This window comes from Solea senegalensis, linkage group LG8 (assembly GCF_019176455.1).
Source record: "Solea senegalensis isolate Sse05_10M linkage group LG8, IFAPA_SoseM_1, whole genome shotgun sequence".
NCBI classification, from domain to species: Eukaryota; Metazoa; Chordata; class Actinopteri; order Pleuronectiformes; family Soleidae; genus Solea; species Solea senegalensis.
Genome location: NC_058028.1, coordinates 10,944,249 through 10,956,046, shown reverse-complemented (window position 1 = coordinate 10,956,046; position 11,798 = coordinate 10,944,249). Strand labels below are relative to the sequence as shown.

Here is an 11,798-nt window from a genome sequence, read left to right as displayed (position 1 = left end):
TACTTTGGAGTGATGAGACCAAGATAAATGTTTTTGGAACTGATGGCTTCAAAACTGTATGGCGTCGCAAAGGTGAGGAATTCAAAGAAAAATGCATGGTGCCTACAGTGAAACATGGTGGTAGCAGTGTCCTTATGTGGGGTTGCATGAGTGCTGCTGGTGTCTGGGAGCTGTGTTTCATTGATGGCATCATGAATTCACAGATGTTTTGCTCTATACTGAAAGAAAAGATGCTGCCATCACTCCGTGTCTTTGGTCGTCGTGCACTTTTCCAAAATGACAATGATCCTAAACACACATCTAAGGCCACTGTTGGATTTCTGAAGAAGAACAGGGTAAAAGTGATTCAGTGGCCAAGTATGTCTCCTGATCTGAACCCAATTGAACACCTATGGGGAATTCTGAAGAGTTGAGGATTACTCTCCATCGAGCATCCAGTCTCTAAAAGAGATAATTCTTGAATGGAAAAAGATTGATGTAGCAAAATGTTTCCAACTTGTTCATTCCATGCCTAGAAGACTTGGTGCTGTCATTAAAAATCATGGAGGCCATACAAAGTACTAGGTTTAGTCGTTTTTGTTGTGGGGTGTACTCATTTTTGCATCGCCCTTATTTCAGTAAAACTGAAAAATGTGTAATCTAAGTTATGTTATTGAACTTACTTTCATGTTTTAAGTTTAACAGATGTTATATAAACTTATATATATTCAACATTTTGAAAATAGTTTTTGTGTTCATTGAGATATTGTTTAAAATAGTACTTTTCAAAGGGGGTGTACTCATTTACGCTGAGCACTGTATATATACATATATATACATATATGTATAAATCACACTGGCTACAGAGGCTTCATTTCGATTTTCTATTTGCTACATGAATCAGATTTTTGGCTTGGTAAAAAAACAAAACAAAATAGTCTTTGTTTTTCTTTGTCTGTTGTTGAAATACAAAGTCAACACAGTGCTGGTGATTCTACTAAAAGTTGTTTTGGCACTTCGGGGCTTCCATACACCCAGCATTCCAGAAACATGCAAAACAGGAAACGCGAGAGCGAGCGGTGATTGGCTGACACCCGGCAGCTGTCAGTGTGGACGCGCGCCCCGCCCTCAAGCCCGCCTCCGCATGGACGACGAAGTTGGTGGAGAAAAAGTAAAACAAAACAAAACAAATAAACGAAACAAAATTAGGACGAAACAAGCCGCACACTACAGGTCGGAGCTTTCACGCGGAGCTGCATGTGACGTCAAGCCGGGCTCAGAGCGTCTTTCCGCATCATGGCCGCTGTGACCGTCAGCCCCCGGTCGTCGGAGCGGAGCGGCCGGGTCCTGGCTGCGGGAGGAGACACCTGGAAGAGACACATCGTCCGTCAACTGAAACACCGAGACAGGAACCAGCATGCCATGTTTCAGGACTTGATCAACTTCTGTACGAACGTCAAGTACCGGTTTGACCTGTTTGATTCTGTGAAAGTCCCGTATATACGACTCCGAAATCAAAACCAGACTCCATTCAAAAAACAGCTATTTTTACATCTCCTTTTAAGAAGCCTGAATCAAAGGTGAAACTGTGGCTGTGAGCAGAGACGGTCTGCCCGGTGTAATGCCTTTGGTATTTAATCTTAAAGTAATGTAATATATTATAGTTTAATATGGCAGGTCTGGCGGTTAAGCGAATCGTCACCCTTTTAAACCAGGGGTCTCAAACTCAAATGACGTGGGGGCCACTTGGGCTTCAAATCTTGTAAGGAGGGGGCCAGTGAAGTGGACAAAAGTCCATCTGTGGGGAAATAACTATTCAGCAGGGGCAGTAAAATTATATCACAATATACCATTATGATACTACAATCGCGACAATTGTGATGACATTTGACATAATTTCAAAATAAAAGTGTTTGTTTTGAACATTTATAATGCTAAATAAATCTATAAATATCAAAAACAAACATGAGGGGTGGGCTGCATCAAATCGACCGAGGGGCCACATGTGGCTTGCGTGCCCTGAATTTGAGACCTCTGCTTACACAGATTTTTACTGAATAAAGTTTGGTTCAGTAGCGTTCTTGGATACCTGACAGACTCACACCTGTTGCTGCACTATTTTGAAAGGGTGTGGTTACACAGGAGCTGAAGAACAATGTGTTGCTACCTGTTGCTACCTGGGACTCCATGAAAGACTAATCCTAGCCTCTTCACAAAAGGCTCACTTTTCCAACAAGAAACTTCAAACAAATAAGTCACAAAATGTGAAAATTTGACACATTTGAACTGATGGAGTGTTCCTTTTGTCTCTTCAAGCAACAAATGCTCACAATCTCATTTTGTTTTCAGTTCAAAAGCAGATGCACACATTTGCGCTTTTTAAATACAGTGCTCAACAAACCTATTAGACCACCTGTTGTAAAAACTTGTTTAAAACTAAAAATAGTTGTTTTTGTTGTTAATTTGGCAAAAAGCAAACTGAATTCTCCTTTATATGCCCAAGTTTGAGCCGGCTCACTGCACTTCTTCTCTGATAAGTCAGAAATTAGTCAAGCATAACATTTAACCACTAAAACAATTTTTCTATTGAGTGCAAGTAAATGACAAGAAATAATTTGAAATCTTAATCAGTTGTTTTAAGAGATTCTACATTCTGGTGTATTAACCATGACAGATTTTAGGGCAGCTGTGGCTTTGGGTGATTTATGTTCAAAGCATGAAATTATTTCCTGTTTCACCATTTGAGCAGTAAAGGTTTTACTTTGAACATTGATGTCAGCAAATGATGATGTCAGAAAGGGATGGGTAAGATTTTTTTCAAGCCAGCCTGAGACATGAAGGCTCAGTCTCAGTGAAAACAGATCAGTGAGGGTGAGGTTCTAAGGTTCTGTGTCTCAGGTTGTTTTCCAGTAACATTGACTCACATGCTGATATCAGCAGACTATGTATCAGTACATCATACAACTACACTTCAAAAAAGATTTCATAAGACAGAACCTGAACTTTAATCAGTGATTTGCTGAACTTGTGAGTCAACTATTTTAAAATTGAAGATGAGTCAGTCTTATTTCAGCCTTGGCTCTGCCATGCAGCAACAAGAAGTTGTCAGAAAACCGTACCACATGTTGTTTCCACTTCCTCCGAGACGTGACTCGGGTGTCTTTGTATATGTGCTGCTTTGTCATCGGATGCACATGATGCTGAAGGATGAAATGTTTCACTGCATCATCGGACATTAGAAATCACGGTTTGGTCAGATTAAGGCTGTTTGTGAATGTCAACTAAAACTAAAATAGATCTTAGAATGTTAAAACAAAGAAATGATGAGGTCTGCTCAGGTGATTTTTGTTTTCTAGGCAGGATTCTTAAACTTATCAGTGTTTGAATGGAGATTAGACCATTTGTAAAAAGTGGATGGAGACTTCCAGTTTCTATGCATCTTGCATAAATTTGAGTCAGTTTGAATGCATTTATCACCATTTATCACCAGTGTGATTGACAGCTGGTATCTTCCAGTTGGTGCCAGGTTGCTGGTGATTCCTCTAAAATTCTGGTTGCAAAACAACGGTACTGAGCAAATCATGATTCTGCAGCCTTCAAAATTCAGAGTTCAGATTCCTGTGGGTGATATCATGACTAGTTTCCACTTGGGTGTGAGACACAAACCTAATGAAACACAAATTATTATTATTATATAATTATTATATAATGTTATATGTATATATATATATATATATATATATATATATATATATAATTATTATTTTGTTATCAATTAGCACCGTAGCTAACATAATTTGCTTAAATGTAACAACTGAATCTTTTTTTTACTGTTATTTTGGTCGTCTGAGAATACGTTTACTAATCACCTGTGACATTGTCATCACTGACTGTCTCTGTTCTTCATTTTTCTTAGACACTCAGTTGTTGGACAAGGCCAGTCTGACCAAAGGTATCCTGAGCTCCTCCACTAGGTAACTCTCCTTACTCATTGCGTTTACTTTTTTCTTCATATTGTAACTGCTTTCAGAGCTGCACTGAAGTCTGGATGTGCTCCTGACATTGTCCAGAGGGTGGGGCTGAATGTGAGAACACTCCAGACATTTTCTGGAACTTCTCCTCTCCGCTTCTCAGTTAAATCTGTGGATAAACTCATGTGAGAACACAGCAGGAACAGCTGCAAATAATTCAGAGTGAGCGAGTGTCCTTCCTACTAAGGCTCAACCCGGGCTTTTGCCCCTCACTTAAATCTACTGGACATTCCCCCTGTTGTTGTGAACACATGGAACTCAGAAAATCTCTTGCTGCGTTCTCCATTATTGAGTGAATTAAAAACTGTAATATGTTCGGATTCAGTTCTCTAGAGTTCATGTGTGAATATGACTTGTGTGTTTACAGTGCGTGTTTGTTTTGTGTGTGCAGACAGCCCTGCTCTGACAGCAACTCCATCTCTGCTCTGCTGCAGCAGAAGAATCAGCTGAACAAAACTACAGGAGAGGTCAGCCAACAACATAATACAACAAGGACAACAAATATAAGCAAGATTCAACAAGAACAACTCTATGACAATATGATAACACTGCGACACGACAAAGCAACACAAGACAAATATGGCCACATCACAAAACAACACACATATGTACATCATCATCTAACCGCTTTATCCTCCACCAGAGGGTCGCGGGGGGTGCTGTGCCAATCTCAGCTACATCAGGCGATAGGCGGGGTACACCCTGGACAGTTCGCCAGTCCATCGCAGGGCCACACACACAACTAGAGACAAACAACCATTCACTCTCACACTCACTCCTATGGTCAATTTAAAGTTTCCAATTTACCTAATCCCCACATTGCATGTTTTTGGATTGTGGGAGGAAGCCAGAGAACCCGGAGAGAACCCACGCACACACGGGGAGAACATGCAAACTCCATGCAGAAAGGCCCTTGTTCACTCCAGTCTTGTTTTGTCACAGCTTGCCTATCAGGTGGTGGAGCTGCAGCAGCAGATTAAGATCAAGGAATGTGTTCTGGAGGAGCAACATGCCAGGTGAGCGACACACAAACAACTATAATGTAAACATTTGAAACTTAAGAATTGTTTTTCAGTACATTAATCTAGAGCAGAAACATTCTAAGTTTATCACTTAAAAACATGGATCAACATGGGTTTCTAGTATTGTGTGAACTGAACCTTAAACTGGACGTGTGCCTCCAGGCTGCAGGTAGTGCGGCAACGGGCTAGCAGTGCGTTTGATGCCCATCACGGGCTGCGGGAGCTGGTTGAGCAGGTTCAGAAGGAGAATGGGGCATTGAAGATGGAGTATGATGCCTTGCTGGAACGACAGAGAGAGGCAGAGTCAAGACTCAGGGAGGAGAAGTTCAAAGAGGTGCACCTGCTGGAGGACATGATTCACCAGAAACGACAGGCTGCCGCCCGTATGAACAGCCGCAACGAACGCAAGACCAAGTACCTGAATGCACCACAGCACACCTGTTCATCTCACCCGAACACCTGTTCTCCACACACGCCTTTTCTGCGACCCCTCTGATTCATCAATCTCTGTCATTCTTGTTTATATAATTGCCCTCAGAGCTCGTGAAGCGAACCTGCAGAGGGAGCTACAGTCGGCCGCCATGTCAGAGATCACCATCGACAGGTGAGAGAGTCAACTGGACTGATCTTCTTCATCTTGTGCAACTTACTGTCCTTCACCTGTCTTCTGATTCACATCTAAACAATGTGGTAGTACTGTCAGTACTGTTACTGTGACATCATCAGCTTGTGTGTGGATGCCCCTCACTGTTGAATGTTGGAATGTTACAGCGTCAGCGCTCCGAACTCTAGGTCAACATCCCCAGAGAAGGAAAACCAGGACGTGATGACAGAACAAAGACATACAAGACTTTTCAGGTGAGATGTCGTCACAGTCATTGGTGTTTGATTGTCAGTCAGTTCACTTGTGGTGAGGTGCTGTCAATGACACACCTGAGAGCACATCACAGATGTTTACGTCTCCTCAGGTCGGCATCAGCTACCTCTGTGGGGATCCTCACCTCCCTAAGAGGACTGTTTGAGTGAGTCCTCTTGTCCATGTCTCTTGTGTCTCTCAGCTGACTGACCTCACACCTGCAACTCACTGTGTGTTTGTGTGATGTCAGAAAGAAGAGGCGGGGTCACTCAGTCTGCAGTCCGGACGAGGATCGGATTTATCCTGTAGGAATCTGTATGTCAGCCCGAGTTCCTGCCAGAGCTCTGCAAGTACTGGTAATACACACACACACACACACACACACACACACTGCCCAGCCAAATAAGCCACATACATAATATTTTTGCTTAGTGCCTAACATACAAGCCTGTGGAGTGGAGTTTAATCTGGGCTGTCTTCAGTTTGTCAGGTTTACATCCAGCTATGTTGTGTGACCAATTAGGTCTACTGGCCACCTAAATATACATTATAATCAGGTTTGTCAGGCATATTCCAAGATGACAATGCCAGGACTCACTTAATAATTGTCTGGAGCCAATCAAACTGGGATTCAAACGGGCAACCTTCTTGCTGTGAGGCAACAGTGTTGGCCACTACGTCACCATGTGGCTCATGGCAAGACTCACTGGGCTCAAACTGCGAATCTTTGGGATGTACCTGTGGAGATCTTGGTGAAAAATGCTATGACATTGCTTAAGCTAAAGGTCAAAGGACAACTTTACGACTTTACGTAACATTACGGCGCCCCTTCTCTCAGGAAGCCCATGAGGAAAGCATCAACACTGTGAGGTTCAGCTCCAGTTCAGACATGGTGGCTACCGGAGGAACTGACAAAGTCATTAAGCTGTGGGACATCCAAGCAGGTAAGGCAGTGTCTGCTTACATCATCAATAACAACAACTCATTTTAGGGTTTGACGGTCAACTCAAATGTGCTGTCGCCAGGCTTGCTGACACACAGAGCTACACTGGACGGCAGCACTGAGGGCATCACCTGCGTTGAGTTTGATCCAGTGGTGGGTGATTCAACTAAGCTTTGACTCTCCTGTGCTGTGATATACCTGTGCTCCGAGTTACCTGTTCTGTGACTCTCTTTTCATCAGGGTTCCAGGGTCCTCGCAGCATCCTATGATAGGTCTGCCTTGTTGTGGCGGCTAGATGACTCTGTTCCCAAGGTAACTACACCATGCTGCGTATCTCACTTGTCTGGGGCCCCATTCAGACCTGGTATTAACAGCCATCTTTGGTGCATGTGACTCTATGCAGAGAGCTGATAGTATGACTGTTCACGCCTGGCATTAACATGCATCTTGGATGCATCTCCTGTGACCACATGAGATTGATGCCATTGAGTCAGACCAGATATTAATGTGTTTGTACGAGGAAAAAAAACACGAAAAACACAAAACTCTTTGTCTCACATGTGTGTCCCACCTGTCTGCGTCAGCTGACTCTGACAGGACATACCCGGAAGGTGACAGCAGCAAGGTTCAGCGGTTTACTTCATCAGGTGGTGACGGGAAGTGCAGACGGAACCATCAGAGTGTGGGACCTGCACAGAGCTGCCTGTGAGTCTCACTGATGACGAGGTAGTGACTGCTTAGTGGTTTGTCTGTGACTGTGTACTGAGTGGTCACCTCTGTGTGCAGGTGTGCAGGTAGTTGAAGTGTCGTCATACTGTAGTGACCTCGTCTGTGCTGAGAACTGTATCATCAGTGGACACTACGACTCTAAGATCAGAGTCTGGGACTCCAGGTAATACATCATTCATCACTTCATTTTTTTATTATTGGCACTTCATTTAACCACATCACCACTTTACTGTCTCATTGATGAGCTTGAGGATCGTGGCGGCACATAACAGTGCAGCAGCTTCTCTATTTCCGTATTTAGTTGTAGGCTGTCTTGAGACACAACTGTTGTTTTCTTCATGTGCCAACATGTTCACATTGATAATAAAGGCATCATCTCACCATCTCACTGCTTCACTATTTGGTACTTCACCATTTCACTTAATCATTTTACCACTACATGTTACTTCGTCAACACCTAATGTTACTACTACACTATTACACCACTCAATGTGAGCATGTCACTATTTCACCACTTTCCCACACCATCTTTCCTTTTCACTGCATCATTTCATCAGTTCATTTCACTGCTTCACCACTTAATTTCACCACTTTACTCCATCACCACTTCACCTATTTACAATTTAATTTAAGTTCAATGCCCTGTCTTTACCGGGTCACACGGTGGTGTAGTGGTTAGCACTCTCGCCTTGCAGCGAGAAGACCCGGGTTCGAGCCCCGGTTGGAACAAGGGCCTTTCTGCATGGAGTTTGCATGTTCTCCCCGTGTGTGCGTGGGTTCTGACTGACTGACTGGCCCTGTCTTTACCAGTTCACCCGTTGACTCCTTCACCACTTCATTTCACTACTTCACCACATTACCCTTACATTTTTATATTTTGATTGTGCCACGTCACAATTTCACTCTATTATTTAACTATTTTTCCCACTTCACCACTTCACTCCATCCGTAGAAGAGGCAGAATCACAGCAGAGTGATTTACAGTCAGTTTGCTCTGTGGCAGCGCCCTCCCTTGACTAATGAGTGTAATTTAAAACCTCACACCTTATGTATCCTCTCGGGCATCTCTGTGGCGACTCCCTGTCTTCCTCTGTTGCCTAGCAACAGCTCAGTCTGCAGAACAGAGTCTGACCCCAGATGACTGGCATCTCTCTTTACCAATCACACACTGCCAACACCCTCTCTCCCTGTTCCTGATGGGGCTGTGATTGGCCGTAATCCCAAAATGATTTATTAGGCTTCATTATAAAAGATGATGTAATCCGTTTTACTGTCTGTTTACTAATGACATAATTATCTATTTGTTCTTTGCTCGGTCAGTTCCTGTTTAACCTAAGAACAATAAAATTTAAGAAAGCACGCACTGTACAGGTGAATCACTTCTTTTCGGACTGAAACATGTCTGATGAATACATCTCTGTGATTCAGGGCGGTCAGCTGCGTCCAGGAGCTTCCCTCTCAGGGCAAAGTCACCTCCCTGGACCTGAGCTGCGACCATCGTCAGCTGCTGAGCTGTTGCCGTGACAACTGCCTCCAACTGGTTGACCTGCGGAGGTGGAGCGAGCGAGTGTGCTTCAGGTAGGGGTCTCACGTGTGTGACAACGTCTGTGTAAGAGGGAGTCGGACGAACAGCTGATGTGTGTTTTCTGTCTGTCAGAGCTGAAGGGTTCACCTGCGGCAGCGATAGCACCAAGGCCGTCATCAGGTGAGGTCACTGTGACTCAGGTGATGTCATGTACCTCATCCTGCCACAGCTTCATATGATTCATATGATCTCTCCAGTAGGTTGATTTCATTTGTTGTGAGGAAACAATGTCTCCTGAAGTAATTGTTTAATTTCACATGGGGACAAAGAGAAGTTCACAGGGTCGAAGATTAGATGTCTGAGATGGAAAGCGAGATGAGGGAAATGAGAAGCTGTGTCTTACATTTTCTGCTGTTTCCATGGTGACAGCAGGACTAGTTTGCTCTGTGTATAACTGTTCAAACATAAACATGTCTCTACAAAGAGATATGATAAGTCATTAGGCTGGATGTGAGACATTACATGGGCAACAGCTGCTCCTGTCTCAGATGTTCTTATGTTTTATGAACCTAATAATGTTAGTGCGGTGTTCCCTTGATAAGTGATCGTTAACTGTAAGTAATCCGATTAATGAAAAAGTGTCTTTATGAATAAAACCTGATGATTCATCAGCCCAAACTGAAGCTAATGTGGAAGCCGCGCCAACCCGATAAGTTAATGTTCTCTCTCTCTCTCTCTCTTTAGTCCTGATGGCTGTTTTGTGGTGGCCGGATCAGCAGACGGCGCAGTTTACATCTGGAACGTCTCTACTGGAGACTTGGAGACACGCCTACCCGATAAACACAGGTATCATCCTCAATATATAAATGCCCGATATGCACGAAGCGTCACTTGGAACCTCCACTAAAATATAAGCCAGTTCTGTTAGTTCTGGTCAGTTCATGCTACTGTGAAACCTGCACTTTTTAAGGCTTACATTACTTCTATAGCCGTTGTTGTTGTTAGCCCTGGGGGATCCAACATGGTCTAAAATGGAAAAAGTTGTTCAAATGTAAGCATCAAGAGGGGCTCACAGTTCACTAGAAATATTCGGGCTGGCTTTTCGAAAACCAGGAAGAGACCATGCATACAATCAGTCCGTGTTTTTTGTTTTATGAAATTTGACCAGACAGATTAAATTCCCTGAGGAATCTCGTGTCATCAGTGTTATGAATATTTTATCATTTAAGAAATCATTTATGTTTTTTGTTACACATACATTTAAATATAATTTTACATCACAAGTCGCACAGACTGCACTTTAAATGTTACCACTGTACACAACCACGGAGCTGGTTTTCACTTTTCAGTGGTGCCTGCAGCCTCACAGCAGCCTTCTTTCTCTTCTTCTTCTCTATTTAATTTCCTCATCCTTAGGAATGTTTAAATAAAAAGGCAGAGCTTTTCTGCATATTTCCCATCAAGGTAAGACACATTTTCAGGACAAAGAAAATCTCAAACCAGAGGCGGTCATGTAGGAGCAGGTGCAGTTACTCTGGTTTTCATATCATTATAGTATTTGAGGAGGAGGAGTTATGCTAACTATAACTACTTGAGAGAAACAGTTTTCAGTCTTTACTCCATAACTCAACAGTTTCAAATATTTTCACCTGTTCTCAGCCACTATTTTCTAACATGTACAGTGTGTGAAGAGAAGAAACTATGCATTTGCTTTACATGTTCTTTAAAATAATATCACATCCAACTACAATTAAAATCTTTTCCAGTTTAATGCACAAAACAAAATACAGGACATTTCGTTTACTTTTAATTAGTTTTCTGTGTATGTTTGTCAACTATTTCTACATTTTTGAACTGTTTAGAGTGTACTGTTTTTTTCTGTGTTGCTTAGAAAAACAGGATTAGTGTACACAGTAAGTCACTCAATACATTTTATGACTCCATGTTAACTTTGGTTGACCTCTTTAAGAAATAGCAGAGGCTCCAGGGAGCTTCCTTGAGGAACTGCATGTGTTATTTCAGGAATAAAAAAACAAACATGCAAATGTACTGTTCCTTTATTTATCTCCTTCTCCACCTTCTCTGTCTTCAGTTCGTCCATCAGTGCCGTGTCCTGGTCTCTGTCAGGCAAATACGTTGTCAGCGTGGACAAGAGTAGGCGGGCTGTCCTGTGGAGTGACTTCTGAAACAGCCAGTCCAGAAAAGAAAACAGCACCTTACAAACAAACAGTTACAGGGATATTTTTTTTATTTCCATTTTTACAAAAGGGACAAAACTTTGTTAGATTATTTTATTGTAACAGTGTATCATTAACTTTATTGTTTTATTAATTGAGAAACTGAAAGGTGACCTCTAACCCTTTTATAATTTGTGAAATAATACATGAATTATTTATTTTTATGACCTGCTTTATCTGCTCATAATTCATGCATCCACTTTCTGCCACTCGTCCAGCTCCAGCTTGAGTTTAATGATTAATAAATGATGTAATGACGAGTCGACAGATTTGTGATGCAAACGTCAATAATGCGTTCATGTGCCAGATCAATAATTCTCAGGTTTATGATTCACACTGGGTTTTATTTTGACTGAAACCCAGCAAGACAAAAGAACTTGACAAGGAGTCAGAGCAAGGAGACGGAGCAGCGCTCAGCGGTGAACTGGAGATTAAAAGTGTCTGCGGTAATCCTCTGTTTGAAGAGCGAAGTCAGA

General features: G+C 42.5%; 1 protein-coding gene across 2 annotated transcripts; it reads left to right on the top strand.

The window, feature by feature from the left end:
* Positions 1-1,082: 1,082 nt before the first annotated feature.
* LOC122773646 (protein Atg16l2-like) lies at positions 1,083-11,587 on the top strand. 2 transcript variants are annotated; one of them, XM_044032465.1, is made up of 18 exons: positions 1,084-1,426; positions 3,896-3,953; positions 4,402-4,477; positions 4,953-5,026; positions 5,195-5,446; positions 5,571-5,636; positions 5,804-5,890; positions 6,001-6,054; positions 6,139-6,244; positions 6,727-6,832; positions 6,914-6,984; positions 7,072-7,143; positions 7,416-7,536; positions 7,618-7,723; positions 8,989-9,138; positions 9,218-9,265; positions 9,830-9,931; positions 11,178-11,587. In XM_044032465.1, exons 1-18 carry the CDS (start codon positions 1,276-1,278, stop codon positions 11,269-11,271), a joined length of 1,794 nt encoding a protein of 597 aa, XP_043888400.1. In that variant the 5' UTR covers positions 1,084-1,275; the 3' UTR covers positions 11,272-11,587. The 2 variants fall into 2 exon arrangements, with proteins under 2 accessions (XP_043888401.1, XP_043888400.1); XM_044032466.1 differs by lacking the exon at positions 6,001-6,054 and having other exon boundaries at positions 1,083-1,426.
* Positions 11,588-11,798: the final 211 nt, after the last annotated feature.

What these genes read in the sequence shown, in the direction of transcription:
- LOC122773646 (XM_044032465.1), top strand. Translation starts at nt 1,276, where the DNA reads ATGGCCGCTGTGACCGTCAGCCCCCGGTCGTCGGAGCGGAGCGGCCGG. An exon ending in GCGTTGAGTTTGATCCAGTG is followed by an intron (nt 6,985 to 7,071) that starts GTGGGTGATTCA and finishes TCTTTTCATCAG; the next exon opens with GGTTCCAGGGTCCTCGCAGC. An exon ending in AGCACCAAGGCCGTCATCAG is followed by an intron (nt 9,266 to 9,829) that starts GTGAGGTCACTG and finishes CTCTCTCTTTAG; the next exon opens with TCCTGATGGCTGTTTTGTGG.